Genomic DNA, 26,034 nt, shown 5'->3' on the forward strand with positions numbered 1-26,034 from the left:
CAGCTGCAGGGAGCCCTGGCATTGCTCCTTGCTTCCCCTCCTCACAGCCCCCTAGGAGGGGCAGAAAGGACCATTGGGGGAGGGAGGTGAGCAGCATTTGTGTGTTACTGCTTGCTCCCTCCCTGTTCCTCTGCCAGAGGAAGCAGGGAGGCTCACAGCCCCACACCTGGCTGGGATCAGGGCTCACAGCTCTGTGGGTGGTGGAGCACCAAGCTCACAGCTCCCACATGACCCCATTGCGACCCCTCAGGGCTGTCGACCCCGAGTTTGAGAGCCAATGATCTAGTCTGTTGTCCCTCCCAGCGTTGGAATGTTCCCTACTGTATATTGTTAGTTTACCCAGACAAAAGGAGTAGTCTGAAGCCTGAAGTTGGATTAGTAACCCTCACCATTTCCTAATGAAAGAACCGCTTCCAGCACAGCTAACAGCTCTTGAATGTCTGTAGCCTCCACTCCCAGATACCTAGCCTTATGAAGTACTTAAGGTTACGTTTCTCATTTCCCAACATAGGATTTTCTTCCTAACTGTAATGAGCATTTTGGTAAATAAGCATACTTATCTCAGTTTTGTTTATTTTTGTACTTTTTTATTAATCAAAAACCACCATCATCACTCACATTCTGAATGATCAGACAAATTCCAGAACATCCTAATAGCTGAAATAATTTTGACCAAATGAAACTAAAAACAAACTGTCATATATTCTACAAGGAATAATATGGTGCCCTCATCTGCTCATAGCTATGGCTGCGAAGCAGAAGTGTACTGGTCACCATAGGAGACTTGGGATACCACAGATCAAGGATCTCTGGAATAGAAATGTCTTTGGTAATTGACCCACCTCTTCTGCAAGGAAAGTAGGGTAGTAACCCTGAAAGACATTTACAGCCTTTCTAAGGAAGAAGGGGAAGATTTGATAATACAGAGTATCAATCAAGAGAGGGGCCCAAATATAGTAAAAGCACCAAGATCTATCCCCATCACTTAGTGAGTCAGTACAATTTGCAGCAAGATCAAGGCTGTGTCAAAAGCCTTCTTTCCATGTACAGAATGAGCATTTTTCATGCAATACATGTTTTATTAGCTGCAATAATAAGCAAGTATTAGAAGTTATAAATGTTGCACAAAGAAGTTCTACAAGTCTATTTCTGGAACATCCACATACAGAAGCCCTAAGAGTTAGTTGCATTTGCTGAATCTATTTTCAAGCAGAAACTAAATAAAGCATATCCATACTGGAAATTCTGCTAGGCATGCCCTTTTAAGTTCTTAACTGTTTTTCAGCTAAAAATATCAGGGCTAAGGCCAAATGATTGTGTACAACTCTGAATAAACAAAGTTGTTTGCTATGCAAAGCACCTGTGCAGCTCAAATCCTACTTGTGAAAGCCACCATAAGTAAAAGGTAAAATTTACATAGGATACTGAAGCAGCAATGACACATGCCTGCATACTTGTAGAACTCTATGGAGAGGCAAGGCATTCCTCATTTACATAAAATGCACCTCAATTTAATTTTCAATTATAAAACACTCAAAAGCTTTCTCCAAAAATAATGCCATTTCATTGGCTTCTTAATTCATTTGCAAATCATAGCTAATCATATTTCACCAAGAACCAGGATTTCAACTATATGAATAAGATCATAAGAAACTTCACTTCTAAAGAACAGCGGGGAAATGCACTGGATGAAGAATAATAAAACATATTGGACAAGACAGAAAAACATAATTGCAAATTCATAGAAGATTAAGAAATTATAGTTTAAGAATTTTTACAGTTTTCCATGTTTTTTCCATATACAGCTTTTTCTAAAAGATGGTATTTTTCTCCAAATGTGACATCACAAAATGTTCTCTCTCTCTCTCTGACTGATAACAAACAATGTGCCCTTTTTTCCAGATAGCTGTTGACAGTAATTTATCCAATAGAAAGCACTTTGTGAAACAGGATTTAAAAATCAGACGGCAACACTCTCCCTCCCCATAGCTAAAGAACTGGGAAAAACATTTAGAAACACAAACAGAAAAAAATATGTTTGGTTTTTTTTTGTCTCCAGATTAAAAGCAGAGCATCCAGATCATGGTCATCACAGTCGCAATGCTGAAGGTAGTTTTACTAGCCATTATGGCTGGACTCTCATTGCAAAAGTCCTTTTGGCAGCAGTAGAAATCAAAATGGTCAACAGCAAAATCATCAGCAATCTCATTCATGTTGCAGCGGGAGCGTTTCCAGCAGCCATAGGTTTTCAATGTAGCTTTAAAAAATAATTAAAAAATAAAGTTAGAAGCAGGATACAATACAGTTTCTTTCTCTGTGGAAAAAGGTAGGATCACTGCCTTGGTCTGAACATGCCCAGTTCTTGTTATTCAAACTCCTTTCAACATGTTCAGTCTTCTCTGAACACGCACTATCAACATGCTAGTGGGAACATAATATGTGAGGCGACAACGGGTTTGTCTTCAGGTTAGTGTTAGCTTGAGATATAACTTGAGTATTGCCTCTAACTTGCTGTCTACACACAAATCTTTAGTTCGACTGAAATGGTGCTTTAAAAACTCGAGCTAGTTGGCCCGTCAGAGGCTTGGGTTGAATCTTAAGTGCTGCTGATTCTCGAGCTAATAATGCAATGGAGATGCAGTAACAGGCAATAGCTTGAATTAGCACAACTCATAAAATACACAGAGTGATTGGATTAGCAGCTGAAGGAAAATAATTATTTGCTTGACCACAGTTACTCCATTTTAGTTGTTTTAGTGTTCTGCTTTCTGTTGAAATCACCCACCCCCTCCTTTTCCTGTGTTTATGGTGCTTATCTCTGCCAAGGTCAGAGAGAAAGATTAACAGGAGAAATGAGGAGTCAGCCTTAAGTAATTTTTGCTTTCTCTTCAGTCTTGGGAAATAGACTAGACAATTTTGATAGATATGTTGAAATCTTCTGCCCTTATCTTTTATATTATGCATATGTTTATAGTTAGAAGATGTAGAAAGTGTAAAGCCAATAGCAATTATAATAATAATTTGAGTGTACCAATGAGCATTAAGAATTTATGCATATGTAATTTTATGTTTATGTTTATGTTTGTATAAATATGCAAGAGAGCATGCCTTCGAGGTCTCACACTGACCACTTGCTGGGAAGTGTCCGACCTCTGCAGAAATAAAACTTGGAGACTGCCCAACTACCTGCCTGGATCTCTTTTCTATCTGGTGCAGGGCTAACGAACCTCATTTGGAATATTTTTCCAACAATTCTGGTGACTCTGGTGGGACGGCCTTGCAAACCAACCCTGAGTTCCTGCGCCAGCCAACGCCCCAGCCGGCAATAGGGTGAGTTCACCCAGAGGGCTTTTGGACTGGGTTTGGAACTCGCGGGAAGGCTGTAAAGCAGTTGAGACCCTTTGCAGTCTCACAGTCTCCAAGGGATTCAGGTACCTGTATGTTTTGTGTTGTGTCTGTCAGGTTTTCTTAGGAGATTCCAAAACGGGCACCCTAGCACTGTCCTTGACAGTGGCCATGCGCTGGGCCTAAGGGCTATTAAGCGCGAAAGTCCTGGGTGGCACAAGGTTTTTCGTGCACGGAATCTCCTCAGCTTTTCTATCTGGTTTGTCCAGGACCAATTATTGGGTCCCTCTCTGGTCTCTCTGGATACTGGGCACACAGGCTGACCTATCTGCAGGCAGTCCAGCTGGTTCGAGGCAAGTCCTCTAAGGCCAGAAACGCTGTGTGGCGGACTTTGTTTTCTTTTCCCGCAAAGAGACCATAGCTTATTCTATTCTGTCACTTTGTTTTTGCAAAATCCTCCGGAGGTGTGTTTTATTTTAAAGAGATAAGCGCATCCCCAATTGTTCTGTGCACAGGTCGTCCACAAGGTATGAACGGGAGAAATAAGTGCTAGTTTAAGTACTAGGATAAGGGCTCGGATCAGGTTCACTGACCTGTCCTTAAGAGGACAAAAGCCGAGGCTGTGTTGACACAGAGAGTATGTAGTATGTGTGTGTGTGGAGTGATAGTGTTGTGGACGGGAAATGGGGCTCGGAGGAAGTAAAATCCCTGAGGACAGTCCCTTAGGGACGGTGTTAGCAGCATGGGCTGTGGGAAATTTACCGGTACTAAAAGGAATGAAGAAAACTCGAGTCCTAGAACTAAATATAGAATGGCAGAAATACTACTACAAGGATACCCAAATTTGGACCACCTATGGTACCTTTGATTATTGCAAGCTACAACAACTAAGACATAAACTAGAAGAAAAAGCCCCGAGGCAGATGGATTATTGGTATTGATGGGCGCATCTCTCTACTGGAGCTTGCCCTGTAAAGACAATGCCTTCAATTAAGAGGGAAACTCCACCCCCTTATATTCCAAGCTCTTTGCTATTGAAAAGTCAACAAGAGGAACCACCTGAGCCTTTGTATCCCCTTTTACCCCCATTGCCTCCCTACCAGCTATTGTTCAACCAACCCCTGCCTCACAAGTTAGCAGACCTGCCGCAGGAGGGACAGCCACCCCCTCCCTTTTTGTCTCCTCTCCGCTTCAAGCAGATGGGTGTAGAGACTTAGGCAAGGAAAGTGGCCGTGGGAGAAAGCGAGATTTAGATAAGGACGACAGCAGCTGCAGCAATATCAGTGAAGATGAAGCCGGGGGGGGGGGGGGGGGGGGGGAAGAGAAGGCTGGGAGGAAAAAAACGAAGCAGCATGAGGAATTGTGACTCCCCTCCCCTGCCAAGCCCCGGCCATACCTGCACAGGATGCAAGTTCAGGGCTGAGAAACCTGTAGAGGTCCTAACCTGTAGAGGTCCTAACGCATAATCCGCCCTGGCAGATATAGGACAATTAATAGAAGCCTTATTTACCGCTGACGAGCGGGCAACTATTGTGGATGAAACTATTAAGCTTGAAGGGGAGGACAATACAAACAATGCCAATTGGCCAAAGATAGACCCTGGCTGGGATTATAACGATAATGCCAACTGGAATTTATTTATCCATGCTCGTGAAACCTTGTTTAAAGCTATGGAGAAAGCAGGGCAGAAACCTATAAATTGGGAAAAAATTCATGAAATTGTTCAAGCCCCTGATGAAAACCCAGATGCCTTTTATGTGCGGCTTTGTGAAGGGGCAACTCGATATGCCCCGCTTAAACCTGATGATGCAAGGGATTGTAAGGCTATTGCTGCAGCATTTGTAAATCAGTCAGCTAATGATATACGAAATTATTTTCACAAATCTTGTCCAGGATGGAACGGAAAAAGTATATCAGAAATCAGGGGGATTGCCACATATGTGTTTGAAGGACGAAAGGTAAAGGAACAATTGAAAGAAGGGAAAAGAAAACAGGATGAGCTCAAGCTGTTAGCTGTGACCATGCAAAATGCAATGTTGACCCAGAGAGGGAGAGCAAGAGGAAGAGCGGGGGGGGGCAAGCTGCAAATACAAGAGAAACGCCAGTATGTTTTTGGTGCAAGCTGCCAGGACATTTTAAGCGAGATTGCCCAACTCGCCTAGCTTCAGAAGTTAATGCCTACACTGCCATGCCAGCTCCATACAGCTCATCATACCAGCAAGGGGTACCCCCACCTCCTCCTCCACCTCCCTCTGGAGGGCAACCGACTATGCCTGACCAGGGATACTCTTATTCACAATGACTTTTAAAGGAAAACCTCGAGCTCCAGGATGCTGAAAGTGCATGTGATGATAATTTGTGTTGTTTAAATATACCTGTGTGTTATAAAAAGGGGGGGACCATATGTAACCATAACAGTGGGGAATGTAAACTATGAATGTTTAATTGATACAGGGGCAACAAAGTCGGTTCTGGTGGTAGATGCAAATGTAGCAGATACAAACTTGTTGGGAATGAAGCTATAGTGGGGGTGGGGGGAACAATTATGCAAGTTCCTAAGACTGCACCAGAATTAGTTACTGTGGGACCTTTAACTGTGGAACATCAGTTTTTGTTGACCGATTCCTCTCCAGTTAATTTGTTGGGGAGGGATTTGCTGTGTAAACTGAAGGCCACTTTGCATTGTGATTCCTCTGGTGCTGTGAAATTAGATATGCCCCTAGACGAGTTGGAGAACTTTGTGATGGTATGTAGTGCTGAAGACAGGAAACTAACTTTGCCTAAAGAATTACAGAGCCTGCCTGATTCCCTGTGGGGATGGAATACCACTGACGCTGGACTCCTTCGATCAGCACTGCCAGTAACCATACAGATGGCTCTTCATTTATGCGGGAGGGTCACTGATATACAGGAGCAGCAGTGACCTCCCTATTCGTAGTGCTGTGGGCAGAACCATTACCAACTTCACTCAGCGCCCAGGCAGCAGAGCTAGTAGCACTAGCTAAGGCGTGTGAATTAAGCAAGGATTTAGCTGTCAATATTTATACTGACTCTAAATATGCCTTTGGAATTTGCCATGCTGTAGGAGCCTTATGGAAGCAGCGAGGGTTTCTCACTTCTACAGGGAGTAAAATTGCTAACGCCAAACAGGTTGAAGACGTGCTGGATGCCATTATGTTACCCAGAGAAATTGCAGTCATGCACTGTGCGGCTCTCACCAACGCTACGGATGACATCAGCCAAGGGAATAGACAAGCTGACTATGCAGCCAAGGAAGCAGCTCTACAGCCACTGCCCCTGAGTGTGTGTGCTCCAGTGTTCGTGCCAGGATTGCAAGAGAATGAAATATCAAATGCCATAACTGCAGAAGAGAAAGCCTGGTGGGTAAGGCTTTATGAGGCATTGGAAAAGAAGGGATTATGGTGGACTCCCCAAGGTAAGCCCATTTTACCTTTTCTTTTATTAAGACCCATGTGCCAGCAGATTCATAGCCAGGGGCACTATGGGGCGGCGGCCATTGCAGATACCATCCTGCGTACATGGTTCGCTCCTGGAGTCCATCAGGTAGCAAAAAGGGTAATCCAATCCTGCCCCACTTGCCAAGCCTTTAATGCAGTATCCCGGAAAGATCTAAAAGAAGGTGCCCAGCCATGGACAGTTTTACCATTTGAAAACTTGCAATTGGATTTTATTTCCTTGCCAGCCTGCCAAGGTTACAAATATGTGCTGGTGATTGTTGATCAGTTAACCCACTGTGTTGAAGCTACTCCCGGCAGAAAAGCAACTGCAACGGTTGTAAGAATTTTTTTGTTAAAGGAGATCATCCCTAGGTTCGGGCTCCCTCAAGTGGTTAACTCTGACCAAGGCAGCCATTTCACTGAAGAAACCCTGAACGAGGTGTATGCAGCTTTTGGAATTACCAGGAAACTACACACCCCATACCATCCACAAAGTTCGGGACAGGTGGAAAGGGTAAACCGGGAAATAAAAACCCTATTGGGAAAACTTTGCCGTGAATCACAATTAAAGTGGCCCCAGGTCCTACCTATTGTTTTGTTTCAATTAAGAAATGGGCCAAGGAAAGATATTGGTCTTAGCCCATATGAAAAGTTGTTTGGACATCCCCCTGCAATGGCAAAGCAATTTCAGTTTCTCACTAGAACTCTTATGGGAGGGGATCACCAATTATATGAGTATGTGAAATCCTTGCGTAAGCGTTTTTTACTCTTACAGAAAGCAGGAGCTCTACTCCAGCCAGTTCCCCTAGATTGTGAGGTGCACCCTTACCAACCTGGTGACCGCGTGTGGATAAAGACTCCCAGACGTTCCAGTCCCCTAACGCCAGTTTGGGAAGGACCATTCCAGGTGCTGCTAACTACCCTACAGCAGTAAAGGTTGCAGAGAAGTCCGCCTGGATCCACCATTCCCAAGTGAAGCCAGCAATATATGATGACAGTACCCCGGCTGTGGTACCACCTTTGAAGCTAACTCAACAGCCAGACTCTAATGAATGGACTATTGCTCTATTTACTGAACCAACCTAGAATATGTTTATTGAGCTAAAATACTACTGAAATTTTTTGTTTGTTTGTGTGATCAGTGGGCTTATTATTGACATTTTATTTTTATGCTGGAGAATAGAGAAAATGGTGAAAGTCCAGGTTTTTGAGACCTCTGCCTCCCCTCTGGTTTTCACCCTTTGTTATTTCTGGCTGATTACAGGGCATGGGAGCTCCACCCCAGACTCCACCCCAGATATCCCTTATCAAAGCCAGATCCATCCATCCCATAACAATTGGTGGGTAGAAATGGCTTGTACTGCTTTAAATGACGGGGGGAGATAATGTGGGGTCGTCTTTGACCACTTGTTTTATTGGGGTAGCCTGTAATTTTTCCAATATTCATGCCTATACCCAATTAGCAGGCTACAACAATTCTACCTGGATAGTGGGGGACCTGCCCCGGTGGGGATCCACTCTTAAGCCCCAGCCACAGTGGACCAATGCCCATCAACTCACCTTTCAGTTACATAATTTAACTCGAGCCCATGACTGTATTCAATTTATTAATTGTACTAAGAAGTGTGTTAATGTGACCACTACTAAAGAATTAGAATGTAGTAGTGTTAGTTATAGTAGTCATTTTATCACTCCCCTTTATTTACCAAAGGGGTGGTTTTTATTTTGTGGTTTAACTGCTTATACTTATGTTCCTGCAAACGCCACTGGAGGTCCCTGTGCTATAGGCAGAGTAACCTCTGCCTTGGCAGTGTTGCCCCCTAATCCCTCTCGCCTATGGCGTACCCTGCAGCAGTTGGGTCCTGACTGTGATGATTCAGTTGATTTGCTTTCTAAAGCTGAGGCCATTTCCCTAGCTACATCCTTAGTGGGTGTCCCCGGACTTACTGTTATTAATTACAAAGAAATATCCAAGGTGGCATGTGCCTTGGTAAAATCTATTAATTTAACATCCACTTTGATTCAAGCCATGGCTGAGGATTTACAAGACATTCGCCATGCCACCCTGCAAAATCAGTTTGCAATAGATTATTTTTTGTTTTGTTATAATCATGGATGCCAAGAATTCCAAGGAATGTGTTGCTTTAATTTATCAGACCACAGTTCATTGACTGAAAAACGTCTAGCTGATCTCCACCATTTAGCAGAAAAAATCAAGCAGTCTGATGGTAAATTTGATTTGTGGGGTTGGTTAACTGCATGGTTACTAGATATGCAATGGCTTAAGTTTTTATTTTTTTATATTGTTTTGTTTGTTGTAATTTGTATTTTTGGATGTTGTTTTTTTTTTTCAATGCTTAGGTAATTTGCCCTTTGTGTGTTCTGCTTTTACCCGATTTGTAAAACCCAGCACTCCTGCCCTGCAAATGTTGACTCAGGTTGACATTGTTGCACTTAAACAAAGAGTAGATCAAGCTTTTTTTAGTGAGCCAAACTGGTGATACAGTATGGCTCAAAGGGGGGATTGAAGGAAAATAATTATTTGCTTGACCACAGATACTCCATTTTAGTTGTTTTAGTGTTCTGCTTTCTGTTGAAATCACCCACCCCCTCCTTTTCCTGTGTTTATGGTGCTTATCTCTGCCAAGGTCAGAGAGAAAGATTAACAGGAGAAATGAGGAGTCAGCCTTAAGTAATTTTTGCTTTCTCTTCAGTCTTGGGAAATAGACTAGACAATTTTGACAGATATGTTGAAATCTTCTGCCCTTATCTTTTATATTATGCATATGTTTATAGTTAGAAGATGTAGAAAGTGTAAAGCCAATAGCAATTATAATAATAATTTGAGTGTACCAATGAGCATTAAGAATTTATGCATATGTAATTTTATGTTTATGTTTATGTTTGTATAAATATGCAAGAGAGCATGCCTTCGAGGTCTCACACTGACCACTTGCTGGGAAGTGTCCGACCTCTGCAGAAATAAAACTTGGAGACTGCCCAACTACCTGCCTGGATCTCTTTTCTATCTGGTGCAGGGCTAACGAACCTCATTTGGAATATTTTTCCAACACAGCTGAAGTGGTCTTTCGAAGGGTATGTCTACACTGGAGTGGGCACACTAAAAATAGAAGCATAGCTGCAGCTGCAAGAGCAGCAGGATGGATTAGCTGCCCTGAGTACAATCCTGTCCAAGACCCTAGGTACATGCTCAGGGAGGTTAGTCCATCTCACCGCCTGTACGGCCACAACTACACTACTATTTTTAGTACACTAGTTTAGTCAAAACTAGTATAAGTATGTCTACCCCAGCTGGAAATTACCCCTCCAGCTCCAGCTCAGACAGTAATTGGTGACCACTCTCACTCAAGCTACCCTAGCGCAAGTGGAGGAACTCGTGCAAGACCAATGGGAACTGGGTGGGTCATTCTGATCTACAACAGCACTGGATGTGACAAAACAGGAGAGGCTTGAAGAATGGGAGAATCCCTTCCTTCCAGATGCATTGCAAGTCAGCACAATGAGTCTCTCAGTCATCCCTAATTTTACTCCTCAAATACTGATTTTTCTGATTCTGAAAAGGGAAATCTGGGATGAACTATTCATTGGTGGATAATGCCCAGTTTGTGCTCAGTTCTCATGACAGAGCCTATGGTTTAATAAAAACACCACTCATAATATTGTCCTTTTCTAGTTGTGCCAGTGAAGTTTCCTTCATACTCATGAATTCACTAGCTTGCAGCTTCACTACATTTTGGCAGGGACAGAAATGGGAGGGTTTAAAGATTCCCCATTATCACAAAACACCATAGCCAATCCGTATTTTGGAGAGGAAGAATGAAATGGGGTCAGGGGAAAGGGAATGGAATCTAAAGATAGGAGAAACAGATTTCAGTCTGGCAGTCATTTCTTTTACAAAAGGAGTTAGGTGCTGTCTAATTTTAAAAGGTGAGATGTTTAACTGATGCAAAAGGCTCTATGGACAATTTTGTATAGTACTAGTTTAAGAATGGCTTATTTCAGTTTTAATTTTCTTAAGCCAATACATGAGTTTAACTGAATCAATTTAAACTCTCACTTTTAGGGTAAGCTAGTGCAACTTTCTCATGTAGACAAGCCCTCAGTTAAAGGCTCGGTTTACAGCTCACCATATGACCTTCCAGCCATTCTTGTAAGAACCCCAACCTAGGAAATGCAAGATGCAAAGCCACATTTGATGTGGTTTGGGCAGTGTGGGATCTCTGACAAGGAAGGCTGTTTACTCCCAACAATTCTATCCCTTTAAAAGGTTAGATTTGAAGTAAATCCAAGTCCAAAAGAAACTTATAGTCACTGGCTTCCTTTAGGTTATACTTAAAGAAATAACAAAACTCTAGGCTAGTTTGCTTCAATCAAGCCCATAGTGATAGCCCACTTACAGTCTGACTAAGTAGTTCTATACAGTCTGGCCAGCTGCTTCAGTTCTGAGCTTCTTTCTCAGGAAGAACATTCTCTCCCTCAATAATCCTCTCTTCTGAAGGAATATCATTTATAAGACCTCAGCTGGAGTGGCTTTGAAGTACTTGCTGCTTTCCAGTGCCTCTTAGCATTTTCCTTACTACTAGGAAGTATAAACTATATAATGGAAAATACATGATTAAGACCAGAAAACAGACTTTCCTCCTAAAAGGTTTCCTATAGTTCCTTATTCCTTGCTATTCCTTTGCTGTTTCTCAAAAAGGTGAAGAATAAGTGCAATGTTTATGTCATCCGCACTTGGCATTCAACACAAGGAATAACCTTGTTCAGGCAGATTCATGGTTTCAGGTCATTAACTCCTATTGCTAGATTATATACATATTTGACTTTTTACAATTCTGCAATAAAAAAGTGTACACCCAATGTTCTGGGTGCTCATGACAATATTTTAAAGAGATACATGAGTATGACATTCTGATAGCAGAAGAAATGGTTCATTTTTTGAAGTATGCTTTCATTATTGTGAATTTTTCAACCATCAGTTTAACTGAGCTATATTTATAATGAGAACAAATTACATGAAGTGCACTTTATCCACTAGTCTAACGCTGCCTTGCTTTTGTTAATTCATTTGCTTGACTACTTCAATTTATTTTTTTTTATTTTTCTGGATTTATAATGACAAATGTTGTACATCAGATACACACACCACCATTTATCTTCCTCAGTTGCTCAAAAAAACTAAAATATACTGAGAATCGTTTATCAGCATGTAATTCAAATGGTCTTTCATTCTGAGTTAAATTAACAAATCTGACATTTCCAGACTGGAAATTTACAGACATTGAATGAGTTAATTTACCTGTATTTATTTTATTCTGTGGGATAGTATACATACCAAGCCTGATTTGTAAGCAACTATCATCTCCGTGGGCACAGGTAGCATTGGTTGAACACAGCACGGGACTATTGTCACAGACGTAACACTTCAGAGCATATCCTAAACGAGAAAAGTAATTTTATCATTACATAGGAACCAGCTGCTTTCCTAATATAAATTCAAAGTTCTCATAAAGGACTTTTCAATATATGTTAGACCAAACTGTTTTAAATCCTCAAATTAAAAAAAAGACTATTCTTTTTTAAGTACTGCAAGAGCACCTTTAAACTACAAAGTATTTATTAGTTTCTCTTAATTTCTCAACCCAGTTTAGGGAAATAGGTAAAGCTGCATTTAAATAAAGCAAGTTGGGACGGCATCCAACTGCTGCAATATATAGTCTGACCCTTCAGCTTTATCAGCCCACGGATATTAACCTGAAGTTTCCTACATCTTTGTTTTACTGGTGATATCAATGCAGAACTGCTTATCCTTTTAATCAAGCTCTTTGTCCTTTCCTTTTCATTACTTCTTCCCCCCTTCTTCCTTTTCATCATCCCTCCTCCTCTGTTCCATGAAATGACTCTCTTCCTACTTTTTTTTCCCTGTCCTGAATTATGCATGTTCTCTTAAATCTTCAGCACCATGTTAATAACATCTGTCTAATCCTGACCACTAGCACACTCCCTTCCTATCATTAACTGCCTTGTATCTCATGCACTAATTTCTTACTCCTTTTTTCCCTCCTCATCTCTGTTCTCATAAATCTTCAACACTCTACTGAGAATATCTGTCTTAATCCTGACCCCTAGTATTCACCACCCTCATCTTCCCACATCATTAACTTCCTTGTCTCTTATGCTCTTTTTTCCTTTACCCTTCTTGCTCCCATCTCATCTACGTTCCCCCTGGAATATATGATACTGATTTTTTTTCAAAGAAGCAAATGCAATGTGTCTATCCTTGGTGTTCCCCTGCTAGATGCAATGTCAGATTTGCTCAAATGTGTGTGATCCCATCTTTAAGCTGTACCCTAAAACAGCTATAACCCTTCATACCATGACAAAAATGAATGTTGCTGGTTACCATTTTAAAAATAGAAAAGAAAAGGATAACATCAAATCATTTTTTTGAAAATATTGTCTCTAATACGTTCGTTTCTGTATAACAAGTGAGCTTCAGGAGAAACTTTCTTTGAAAAGATACAGCTGTAAAGGATGATGGTCCAAAAATCATTCTTTTTAAAAAAACCTTTATTTGTATTGTTTTTATATAAAATATAAATACATAACATAACAAAACCAAACCTATATAAATAACGCACAAGATGGAAATAGCCTATAAACAACAACATTCATTGTTCATTATTTGTAAAACCTGGAAAAAACAAAACAAAACAAAAACAAAAGAACCCTGAACCCATTGAGGTCATGCAGGGCATCACTTATTGAAGTGATTAAATAGATATATAAGTCGGAACATAATCTATAAATATTGGGGACTAATATATACAAAACTGCAAAAAGCATGCAATAGTTTAATGTCTGACCAGAAAGCCTTGCTATTTTTTTCCCAAGTGTTTCTATTAGACATTTTTCCATTAGGGCAGCAGTCTCCAATCTCTGTATGAAGGAGGAATTGCAGATTTCCATTTTCTCAAAATAACTCATTTGTCTACTTTACTGCAATCCATTTCTCAATGTTAACTGGTAATACCTGCTCATCCAGCACCCCTAAAATATACAACTTGGAGAAGGAAAGATTGCAACACATATAGTTTAAGAGAGCACTGAATATGGTGTTCTAGAACACATGCATTTTTAATCACATATACATTGCATAATAAGCCTATTTATTCAACCAAAGCGCAAGGGAGAGAGACCTTGAAAGGGAAGAGGCTAATGATAAAAGTCATTCTCGTGCAGATATTCATTTTGGCTATTTCTGTTCTCCTCAGTAAGGATGGGGGAGGAGACACCATCTCGCTATATCCTTTGAAATTTTTTTAAATATATAGTTTATAAAAAACAATTTTGGGAAGATTAGGACAAATTTTAACACCTGAGTAGTTATTACCTTGCACATTTGAAATGGAAAATGCTGAAACAGAGAAGAATCTAATCTTTTGGATATATCCGTTGCTTGTGACTTATTCAAGTTAATGTGAAAACCAAATATCTTTCCAAAAATATCAACTACGTTCAATAATAATGGGCTTGATGAGGATGGATTCTTCAGTAGTACAAAAATGTCATCAGCATATAAATTGATTTAGTATTCTTTCCTGTTTATAGTCAGACATTCAATGGCTGCGTTCTAACATGTGTACCTTGCCAGTGCTTCAAGACAGACATTGAAAAGGAGGGGCGAGAGGGGACAGTCCTGTCATATCCCATTTTGTAGTTGAAATGTGGGAGAAATAATTTCATTAGTTGATAATGAAGCAAGAAGAGAGTTGTATAATAAGCTGACCCAATTTAAGAATATTGGTCCAAATTTGAATTTTTTTTTAGGATAGCCATTAAATAAGGCCATTCAACCCTATCAAAGGCTTTCTCTGCATGTGTGCTCCATGTGGGTCCCTTGGCAGTGGCTCCCTTCTGCAGCCAGGAGGACAGGAGATCAGTGCTCCTCTCCCTCTGGCTCCAGCAGGGACCCCAGTGCGTAGGGACCCAGGCAGAGCACTTTGCTCTCTGCTGAAGCTGGGGGAAGGGAGAGCTGATCTGGACGTAGGCAGAGTGCTTTGCTGTGCTCTCTGCTACAGTCGGGAGAGGGAAGTGCTGATCTCCCGCAGCAAGGAGCCTGCACCTGTCTTTTAGCCCCGCAGAAATGCACTCCATCTGGATCCTTAGGCAGTGGCTCCTTTCTGCAGCCAGTGGGAGGGGAGCTACAGGTCACTTTGAAAGCCCCCATGGGCCACTTTTGGCTCCCGGGCCACAGGTTGGGAAACCACTGTGTTAAACTATTACTCTGTGCATTGCAGTGCTATATAGTTGTTATTGCTTAGTTCTAAAGTTGATGAACAGAAGAGTTCAGTCTCACTGGTGATCTGCTAGGAGCTGGAAGATTATATAAGTGAGTATTACCAAACCTACAATGATGCGTAGGAAAGCCACTTGTTGAGATATGTTTTTTATGATTAAAAAAAATCTGCTATTTTTGGTTAAATTCAGTCTCAGTCTTTGAAATGATTGCCATGCTTCAGAGGGAGTTTTACAAAATGTTGTGGAGCCTGCTAAATCCATAGTGAAGATGAATGGGTACTTAATGCTGCATCTGACATTGGTCCCCCTCAGGATTTGCTTCATGCCATTGAACGCAGCTCTCTTTTTGTTAAACTCAGCTGAGAAGTCAGGAAAAAAGAGAAATTCTGTGGCTTTTGTACATAAGGGTTTCAGCTTTTCTGACAGCATTTATTAATGTTACTTTATCAGTGAACTTCAGCAGCGTGAAGATGATGGCCTGGGCTTGCCAGACTCCTGCCTTCTAGTACCAAACATTCAATGAGCCCTTTCAATATCTAATAGGGGCAGCCGGGGGTCCAATTTAAGTATGTCAGGGAGAAGCTTCTGAAGAAAGCTAATAATATCCTTCTCCTCAGCAATGCCCAAGAGGCAAAGGTTGTGTCTTTGAGATCTGTTTTCTAAGGCATCCCGTTTTTCTTCCAGTATGTATAGTCTAAGTTTTAAGGAGGCCGTTCCTTCTTCAATTTTCTTCGTTTCAATGACAGTCTTTTGTAACTCATTTTCCAAGTGAGCCATTTGGGATTTTATATCACATACATCTTTAGAGAGGCCACAAATATATTTTGAGATTTAATCCAGTTGGTCTGTGAGGAATTCTTTCAGTGCTGCAATATTCTAAGCTAGGTTCTTTTGTGGCCTTGTATTTTCCCCTTTCAGCTGTTTAGGTGATTCAGCTTAGGCCTTTTGTTGCCTCTCATTTTTCCATTGCAATCCATATTCAACAGTTTGAAGTTTATCCAGGGGATTAATTTAAACTTTTAGGACAGAAATGTATTGCCAATTTGCTAGGAAAGTAATTATTAGAAATTAATTTATATGTGGGAAGTGAGGAGGTCTGGGATGAGGCAGCCATCCTCCTCACAGATACCATGTGACCCACTGCCCAAAAAATCCTTCTTGGGGAACAAAACAAAAGCCAAAACCTAGATTTCCTTTCCATAGGCTGACAAAGGACAAGAGAGAGAAAACCAAGCAAGAAGGAAAAGGATGGGAAAGGCTAAGAAAATAGTCCTAACCTCTTTAAAAATAACCCATACCCAGTTCACATACTGAGACAGACAACTTTGAAAAGTCTCTTTTAAAAAGTTTACATTTTTTTAAATTCACAATTAAGATTTTTAAATTAAAATTTAATTTTGGCCTCCCCAAAAGCTGATCCATGAGATTTCTTTAGCAAGTTTTACCACACCACCCACCTGAAGGCAACTTTGTAGTTGTCTACACATCTGAAAACCTATACTATGAAAGTTTTGAATCTGCCTCTACCAAATATTTCCAAGGTCTTTATCCCCTTGTTCTCCAATTCTGCGCAATACTTAGTATCCAATTTACACCTGGCAACCTTCTGCTGATACTATATCAATGAAACAGGATATTTGTTTCCTATACTGCTATGGGAGGCTCACTATGTGCTTGCATTCTTGCTTCTGCTTCTGGACACCTTGAAAACATTGTTACAGAAATCCATCTCCCTCCCTCTCCCCCCGAACCTGCTCTCACCACAGAAAGTGACACTGAAATGCTGCATGTTTCTATAAGCTGCCTTGCTTCCCCCAGACCTGTATCAATAAACAATGAATTCTATCTATGACCACATTATGTTACCTGTCTAATGTGACATTCATATGTACGTAAGAAAAGCATTAATGCAGAACCTCCAGAATACCTACCAGAACTGCAATAAGCAATCAGAACAATGAAGACAGTGAGCAGGATACAATTCATTTTGTTCATGTTTCTTCCAGAATCTGGAAGCAAGAACAAATTAAAAATGGTTACATGTTCCTTACTTTATAATATTTAAAACCAGAGAAAATGTTGATTCAAAAAGGGTAAGGTCTAGAAGTCTGAACACATGAATTCGAGTCAGGAACTCCCAAATTCTAATCCTGGCCCAAACAGACTATTTCTGTGGCCTTGGACAAATCACATAACTTTTATTTGCTCCAGTTTCCTTATCTGTAAATTGGGATAATATTAATCTACTATACAGAGAGGATGTAATGAAAGGTAATTCACTGGTATCTGACACAAAGCTTATTGACATCAGTAGGCTTTGGACAAGACCCTTGATGTTTGCAAAGTACTTAAGATATCACATCTCCAGAGTATCATTGCCTATGGATGCGGCAGGTAACTAGGAAAGGAAATCTGGGTCATTGTGTCACCATGAGGCAGGTCACAGATATGCCTGATATACTGATTTCTGTTCTCTGAATTTTCTATTTTTTGTTTATTTTCTATGCTCGATGACCCACACAACCCAAACTAGACTTTTCTGCTGGAGCACAATGCAATTCCTTTTAGTAGTACAATTCTCTCTACCTCTTCTTCTCCAACGGTTATACTTGAACAGCCAAAGTCACAGAGCAGCAGCCCAGGCATTTCTTTTAGAGCATGTAGCGTCTTTTCTAAAGGCATAATTTCATAAACAGGCTTTTAAGGTTCAGTACAATAAAAATATATATAAAAAGCAGGGGGGGGGGGGGATGGGAGGGGGGAGGGGGGGGCAGCTGCACAAATCTATCCCTGAAGCAACTTTGCCAAAACCAATGGAGTTATAACATGGATGAACTTGGCACAGTATATCCAGGCATCTACAAAGGGCAAATCAGAGACATAATTTTGCAAATAAAATCAGAACTTTTATGACCCTCCACATCCTTTCATAATCATTCTTCCTACAAGAAGATTGTCAAACTCCCCCTATTTGAGTGAGCACTTAAAGTCTTATAAGTGGATTCCTACTGTACACACTAGAAATATTTACACACAGTAGAAAATTAAATACAAAAAACTGCATTTGTGCAATATTAAGGAATTTTTTTAATTCACAACTAAGATTTTTAAATAAAAATTTAAATCTTGACACCCCCTCACCCACCCAAGATTCCACAGTTTAAAAAAAATACAATATGAGAACATAAAAAGTCAAGGTTCCAGTATCAGTATCTAGGCCATATTACACACATACTGTTTTCTATTACTGTTTTTGGGGCATATATAGGTCATAAGTTACATACCATAAAGAATACAGAAAATGAAATGCAATGTGGCCAAGGTAATATTGCTATTGCAACCTTAACTTTGCATGTTGTGACTTTTTGTGATTTGAAACTGTGCAACATAAAAGTTGCATTAATGCAGATTTTTTGCATTTAATAATTTAAGTGGACAAGTATTTCTCTGTGTTCAAAGTGTTGTCCATAGGTAGCTTTAGCACTTATTTTATTCAGCAGTAATGCAAGGAACCTATTGGCCTGTATCCTGTAAGACATTCACTTCAGCAGTTAGTGGAAGGTTTGAGGCCTGTGAAATCTGGCACAGATAAATGGCCCAATGGTCACCCCTAAATTTTGTGGAACTGGGAATAGAGTGTTTAAGGGGAAGTTTGTCCATAATGACCCAGCCAACCAAAGGAACATGAGCTAACATCGTCTCTTGGATATTTTAGGGTAGGAACATCTGTAGATGTCTGACCACAAGAGGGCCATGGCAGCAAACTGAAGTATGTGATAATTAGTTGGAATCATTAATATACTAACCTATATGAGGGTGAGAAACATTAGTAGGGTGAGGAAATATAAATAAGGAAGAGAGGAGAAACCCCTAATGAATATGCATTAGACATAGTGGCATCAGCGTAACATATTATAAAAGTTCTATCCCAGCTTGTGTGCAGGAGGAGAGAGAGATGTAGCTTTTGGGAGGTGCCAGAATGGCCAATGGCGATGATGAGGTAGGTGATGATGATGAGGAAGATATTTCAGACATTTCAGGTCATGTTCCAAGGGATAGTCCGAGCATATGGATGTTCAGATGTACATTCTGTCTGTATTATCTCTATCAACCATGCTATCCTAGAGTGCTTGTGAGTGTACTAAATGTATTAATAAGCTATTGTAAGTACAGAAGAGTTCCTAAAGTGTGAGTGTTGCAACTGTGCAGATCGGAGCTCCCAACCGAACAGTAATTTTAATAATACTGGGCTTGATCTTGGGACAAGAAAACAAGGTTACTTACCAGTAACTGATGTTCTTCGAGATGTGTCGCTCATGTCCATTCCACGATAGGTGAGTGCATGCCACCATGCACAGTTCCCGGAACTTTTTTCCCCTTAGCAGATCCCGTAGGGCCGGCTCTGGTGCCCCCTGGAGTCCCCCGCGCATGCCGTGGCATATGAGGCACTGTTGGCCCTACGCCCCCTCAGTCCCTTCTTTCTGCCAACTCCGGCAGTGGGGACGGGGGGGGGGATGTGGAATGGACATGAGCAACACATCTCGAAGAACATCAGTTACTGGTAAGTAACCTTGTTTTCTTCTTCGAGTGATTGCTCATATCCATGCCATTATAGGTGACTAACAAGCAATACCTTGGAGGTGCGTAGGAGTTACCAGTGAGCTGCCCTCAGCACGGCTCTGCCGAATCCTACGTCCTCTGTCGCCTGCTGGGCGACGGCGCTTGAGCTCTGGTTGAGTACGCTGTGATGGTTCTCAGAAGGGACACCCTTGCCTGCTGGTCGCAGAACTTGATGCATGATGTAACCCGCGAGGAGTTGCCATCTCCTCTCCTCCTCCAAACCGTGCAGTTTGAGAAAAACACGGGGAGAAAATTATCTTGGTTACAATGAAATTGGAAAACCACCTTGGGCAGGAAGGCTGGATGCGGCCTCAACTGCACCTTACCCTTACAGAATACTGTATAAGGGGGCTCCGAGGTCAAGACCCTAATCTTGCAGACCTTCCTAGCTGAGGTTATGGCCACCAGGAAGGCTACCTTCCCTGCAGGCATGAGCAGGGGGCATGAAGCCATGGGTTCAAAGGGGGGCTCCGTGTGTCTCAAGAGGACCCGGTTGAGATCCCAGGGAGGCCCCAGGTCACAGACCTGCAGGTAAAGCCTCTCCACCCCCTTGAGGAACCTGACTGACATGGGGTGGGAGAACAGTGGTCTCCCCTCTAGCTGCTGGTGGAAGGCTGAAATGGCCACCAGGTGAACCTTCAGCGAGGCCAGTGCCAGACCCTGGAGCTTTAGCTGGAGCAGGTACTCCAGGGTCACCTGTTAAGGCGATAGGCTGGGCAAACTGCCCCAGACTCCGCCTAAGAGATAAACTGCTGCCACTTAGCCCGATACATGACCTGTGTAGAAGGTTTCCTGCTGCCAAGCAGGAGTTGGGGCCTGCACCGAGCAGACTCTCTCTCCCTCTGCCAGCCACAGGGCCTCCAGGCCATAGGGTGCAGGGGGTCCAGGTCCGGGTGCAACAGTTCATGAGGAACGCATCGGAAATTGACCCAGTCATGCGACCTCGGAGTGAACAGAACCTCAAACACTTTGTGTTCCAGGCCAACGCAAATAGGTCCAGTTGGGGAATGCCCCCCTTCTGGAAGATCATAGCCACCACCTCTGGATGCAGTGACCAGTCGTGGCGGGGTAGGAACGACTTTCTGAGGCTATCTGCCTCATTGTTCCTCACTCCCGGGAGTCCGTGCAGAGGGCCGAGAGGCTCTCTCCCCCTGCCTGTCTATGTAAACCATGGCTGCGGTGCTGTCCGTCAGCACCTGCACCACTCTGGCTGTCAGGAATCAGAGGGACACCTTATATGCTAAGCGAAGGGCCCTCAGCTCCTTCACGTTGCTGTGCAGGAGCTTCTCCTCCCCCGACCAGAGCCCCTGATTGCCTAGGTTGGCGCTGATGCGGGCTCCCCATCCTACATTGGAAGCATCAGAAATTAGGGGGACCGACTGGACCAGTTCCTCGAATGGAACATCTTTCATCATTGCCCGGGAATGAACTGGTATGTGGGAGCCAGCCACCATGAGATGGAGAAATGCCTGTGGCTGGGGAGGCTAGACATCTGAAAGTGAGAGGGGTCCCTGAAGAGGGACGTAGAGAGAGGATTGTTGGGTGGGGTAGGTGTAAACTATTTAACTGTTGTCCGACCCCCTGGGGGGCCCCTGTTGGGGGGCTGTGGGCAAGCTTGGGGGTTGATTTCTACTTCTGAACCCCCTATTCCTGTCCCTATTTCTAGAGGGTTGAAAGGGCCGAGATGGAGGCCTTGGCTGCTGCTGCGCCTGGGGCCATGCCTGTCGCCTGGAAGCCTGGGGTGTGTACAGGCCCAGGGAGCGAAGCATGGCCCTGGAATTCTTCAGACCGTGTAGCTTTGCATCAGTCTGATTGGAGAATAGGGCCGACCCATTGAAGGGAAGGTCCTGAATTGATTGCTGTACCTTCTGGGACAGGCCTGAGGATTGCAGCCATGAGCACCTTCTCACGGCAATGGCAGAAGCTATGGCCCTACCCGGTGAGTCAGCAGTGTCACTGGCTGTCTGGAGCGCTGCCCTAGCCACCGTGATTCCTTCATCCAGGATGGTGGTAAGGTCTGCGGCCTGGTCCTGGGGCAGGGCCTCAGCAAACCGCCTGTGGGAGTCCCACAACTTAAAACTGTATCTGCCCAGGAGGGACTGATGGTTGGCAATCCTGAACTGCCATTGAATAAATTTGTCTCCCAAACAAATCCAGCTTTTTGCTGTCTTTGTTCTTGGGAGTGGAACCTGGCTGACCTTGCCTGTCCCACTGGTTGGCTGCATCTACCACCAGGGTTCCCGGGGCCGGGTGAGTGAACAGATACTCAAACCCTTCGGCCAGGACATAATACTTTTTCTCTGCCACCTTTGACGTAGGAGCGACCAAGGAAGGGGTTTGCCACAGGGCCTTTACAATTTTGAGGACCCTGTCGTGGACTGGTAAGGCCACCCTCGCTGGGGCAGCCGCCGCCAGCACACCGAAGACGGTGTCATCGGCCTCCTCTAACTCCTTCACCTCCAGCCCCAAGTTAGAGGCCACCCTCTTGAGCAGCTCCTGTTGCGCCCTGAAATCCTCCAGTGCAGCCATATGGTCCCGGGAGACTGCCTTGTCTGGTGAGGAGGAAGAGGACTGCCAAGATGCTTCCTGCGGGTGTTCCCTCACCTGACAAAGGGATGAACCCATAGAGGGTCCCTTCATGGGGTCCAACTGCTCATCCGAGGAGTGGTGTCTATGGGCCTTCTCCTGAGCTGGAGGCACGGACCAAACCCCCGCTGACAAGATGGATTGTGGCCCCTGTCCCATCTGGATGCCCCATGGGGCCCAATAAGGCCATTGCTGCAGCCATTGCTGCAGCCATTGATCCTGGGGCCAAGCTGGGGCTGACTTTGCTTCCGGCTGTGGCGCCTTGTGGGGGTGTCGGCTGTCCCGATGACTTTACCCCCGTGGAACCCCGAGCCACTAGACCCGTGGTGCCGTCTGATGCTGGGGACCGTCCTCTCGACCTGGAAGATGACAAGGACCACCTCCGTGCTTGCGAGTAGAGGTGCGCTCCGAGGAGCTCGAGGTACCGGAATGTTGTCTCGGCACCGATGACTTGCGGTGCCGCTTACCCTTTGGTGATCGAGACCGGCGCCACTCTGAACTCCGCGGTGCCGAGCCTGACTATGGCAACTGTGTTCTGCGTCAGGGATTGCACGATGCAGGGTGTTCACTGTGCGACTGGGTTCTGCGCTGCCTCAGTGCAGGAGAACCCCTTGGTGTCCAGTCCTCCGACGGTGACTGGGTTCTGCGCCGCCTCAGTGCGGGCGAAGTCCTCGGTGCTGGGAGCAGGAGCTGTCTGAGCGCCGCCTGGCAGCCCTCAACCAGTGCTGCCTCTTGGCCTGTGCTGCTTCCGGTGCCAGGGACCGACATCGGCGCCGAGAGGGAGACTCCACATCCCGAGTCGAAGCAGGCCGGCTCAATGACGCCGACCTGGAGCGACTGCTGGGGGAGCATCCTCGCTCTATTCCTGGTGGCCATCTGGCAGAAGATCTTCCTCCCCATACCGGGTATCTCCACCGCCCTTCGGGGGGGACCCAACGCCAACTTGCCCCGGGGACACCAGCCCCTTCTCCAGCCTCGGCGGGGGGAAGGGGGGACGCGGAGGTGGCATAGGCAGGCCAACAAGGCTCTTGCCACCTGAAGAGCCTCCTGTGTCAATGGTGTCAGCAGGGGCACTCTCCCACTTCCAGGAATCGGGGGAGGCTCCCTGCTCGGAGAGGCAGGCACCGGACAAAACTCGACGGGCCATGGCCAGTGCAGCTCCGCACTCGACCCTGCCAGTACCGACAGCTCAGGGGAGTGTCCGCGCTCCGCCTCTTCTTTTTCGCCACCGGGGATGTTGCTCGGTGCTGAGTCGAGCCCGATGCTGGTGGTGCACTCTGCACCAAGGAGACGCTCGGTGCTGAAGTGGAGAGGGACGGCTCAGACGCGGGGCAGAGCACTGCCTCCATGAGCAGGGCTTTTAACCAGATCTCTCGGTCCTTCTGAGTCCACGGTTTAAAAGACCTGCATATCTTACACTTGTCTTTCCTGTGCTCTTCCCCCAAGCACTTAAGGCATCGATCGATCGTGGGGGTTGCTGAGCAGGAAAGTCTTCCCGCAGGAGGCATATGGATTAAATCCATGGCCTGGCCGCTCTAAGTACCTCAAGAATTTCTTATCTAACTACACTTAACAACACTTAACAACTAACTAAAATACTTTGAATAACAAAGAGTTCAAAGAAGGGGGAATGGTACTTGCGGAGAGCAAGGCTAGTTCCAGCAACCATCATGGATGGAGAGAAGGAACCTGCAGTGCCTCATATACCAGGGCATGCACAGGGGACTCCAGGGACTCCAGAGCTGGCCCTACGGGATCTGCTAAGTTTTTGGGTGCCTAAGTAACCCTTGGAATCATCGTTAAAGTTGCTGACCCCACCCCAAAAATTTGAAATGGCGCCCCTGGATTGCTCCCCCTCCTACCACAAGAAAAAGTGGAGAGAGCCCATGGGGGGAGGAGGGGGAAGTCAGCCATAAATACCCACCCACACTCCAGCCAACCCTACTACCTGAAGAGCGGGAGTACCTCTCCCCTCCTCGGGAGCCCTCGGGCCAGGGCGGCGAGCCTGTCATTGCCAGGGGACCCCGGATCGCCCCCCCCCCCCCAGTAGCCGCATCACTCCTCCCGCCTCCGCAGAGAGAGAGTAGAGCGGGCCAGAAGAGCGCATGACCTGAGCGTGGAGCTGGCAGAGGAGGAGGGATGCTGGACGGGGAAGGGGCGGCGGCGCCGGGCGGGCAGTGAGGGGGACGGTGAGGGAGGGGGAGCTGGGGTGGCAGAGGGGAGGAAGAGCGGGGCTGGGGGAAGTGCCGAGCCAGGCTCCGCGTCCGCCCCCCTGCAGCGGGGTTAGCTTTTCCCCGGGGCCGGTTTCTCTGTTCAGCCCGAGAAACTTCCTCCGCGAGCCCCGGCTCCCCGCCCACGTCCAGCCCGCAGCCCCCGGCTAGCCGCAGCCCGCACCGGGCAGGGCCCGGCCCCTCTGCCAGCCGCCGCCTAGTGCAGCAGCGCGCGCTGGGCACCACCGCACTGCGCCCCGCGCGCTCGCCCCCGCCCCGGGTCTGCAGAGCTGCGCCGCGGCGGCTGCCTCTGTCTGCGCCCACAAGCGGGGGGCTGCAATCTACCCCGCTGCGCGGCCGGTCTTGCCCAGGGAGCTAACCCCCCCCCCTCCCCCAGAAGCGGTCCGCGTCCGCACGGAGTGACAGCGGGGCTGTGCAGCCAGGGTTGGCGAGGGGGGCGAACAGGGGCTGCCTCCGTAGCCGCCGCTGTCCCCCCGCAGCCCGAGCTCCAGCGCGTGGCTGCCTCCAGGCTCCCCTTCCCCGCAAGAGCCGGATCAGCCCTGCGAGCCTGCAGGCATCGGCTCAGCCGCCGCAGTCCCCCCCCCCCCCCCGCGCGCTCCCGTACCCGCCCGCAGCCTCCTACCTGCTCCCCGCTTGCAGCCGGGCAGCTCCCCACTCACGTCGCGCCCCTGCCAGCTTCACCAAGCATCTGCTGCAGCAAGCGGCCCAGGACCAGCCCCTTCCAGCTGCGTCAGCAGCGCGGAGCCTGCCCCTTGGCTTTTGCTTCTTCTGACATGGGGGTGCAGAACCCCCCCACCTGCCTCCCATGCGACGTAACGGCCCCCTTTCATCCGGGCATGTGCTCTCTCTTTCTCGCTCGTGTGTGAGTGCGCGTTACAGCTTGCTCAGCCCAAGTGTGTGTTTATTTCAGCAGGGTTCCCCTTTGCTCCCTCTATTAAACCAGCCGTACCAGGGCCATTGGCTTCAGGGAGTAGGCCTGACCCCTCTTTTTCAGGCTGTGCCTTAAGGAATATATTTTCTTTCAGCTCCTCCGCCTCTTGTAATTTGCACCCCCACTTGAGAAGTGGCATTTTCACTTTGGTCTGGGATTGCAGCCCTTCCAGATGCTTCTCCTCCATGCTGGGATGAGTTGGGCTGCTCACGCTTTAGCATCTTGGTGAAGGAGCTGAAGAAGTGAACAGCACCTAAACCAAATTAATAGATAATACCTCTTAAAAGGTGAAGGGAATAACGCAAGCGGCTGGGAGATTCCAATAAGGGACCAGTTAACCAGCTACAAGTGTAGACATCAAGGCTGCAGAAGTAGCCTAGTACAGAAGGATATAACTACATGTAATAGGATGAGATTAAGATCTAAATATTTAGGCTGATAATGCAAGGTTTTAGGCTGTGGGAAAGCATCCCCAGGGAAATAGTGGAATCCCATACATTGGAATTTCCTGGGCAAAATACTAGAACAATTAACTACTCAA

At 45.4% G+C, this 26,034-nt stretch overlaps 1 protein-coding gene across 2 annotated transcripts; it reads right to left on the minus strand.

The window, feature by feature from the left end:
- Nucleotides 1-565: 565 nt before the first annotated feature.
- LOC137159614 (CD59 glycoprotein-like) lies at nucleotides 566-25,414 on the minus strand. 2 transcript variants are annotated; one of them, XM_067558098.1, is made up of 5 exons: nucleotides 25,185-25,414; nucleotides 17,712-17,797; nucleotides 17,057-17,134; nucleotides 12,160-12,261; nucleotides 566-2,257 (listed from the first exon to the last, which is right to left on the minus strand). In XM_067558098.1, the coding sequence occupies exons 3-5, from the start codon at nucleotides 17,118-17,120 to the stop codon at nucleotides 2,061-2,063; spliced, it is 363 nt and encodes a 120-aa protein (XP_067414199.1). In that variant the 5' UTR covers nucleotides 17,121-17,134; nucleotides 17,712-17,797; nucleotides 25,185-25,414; the 3' UTR covers nucleotides 566-2,060. The 2 variants fall into 2 exon arrangements, with proteins under 2 accessions (XP_067414199.1, XP_067414198.1); XM_067558097.1 differs by lacking the exon at nucleotides 17,712-17,797 and having other exon boundaries at nucleotides 25,185-25,412.
- Between the last annotated feature and the right edge of the window lie 620 nt (nucleotides 25,415-26,034).

This window comes from Emydura macquarii, unplaced genomic scaffold (genome assembly GCF_026122565.2).
Source record: "Emydura macquarii macquarii isolate MOO-44397 ecotype Brisbane River unplaced genomic scaffold, CSIRO-AGI_Emac_v2 contig_1876, whole genome shotgun sequence".
NCBI classification, from domain to species: Eukaryota; Metazoa; Chordata; order Testudines; family Chelidae; genus Emydura; species Emydura macquarii.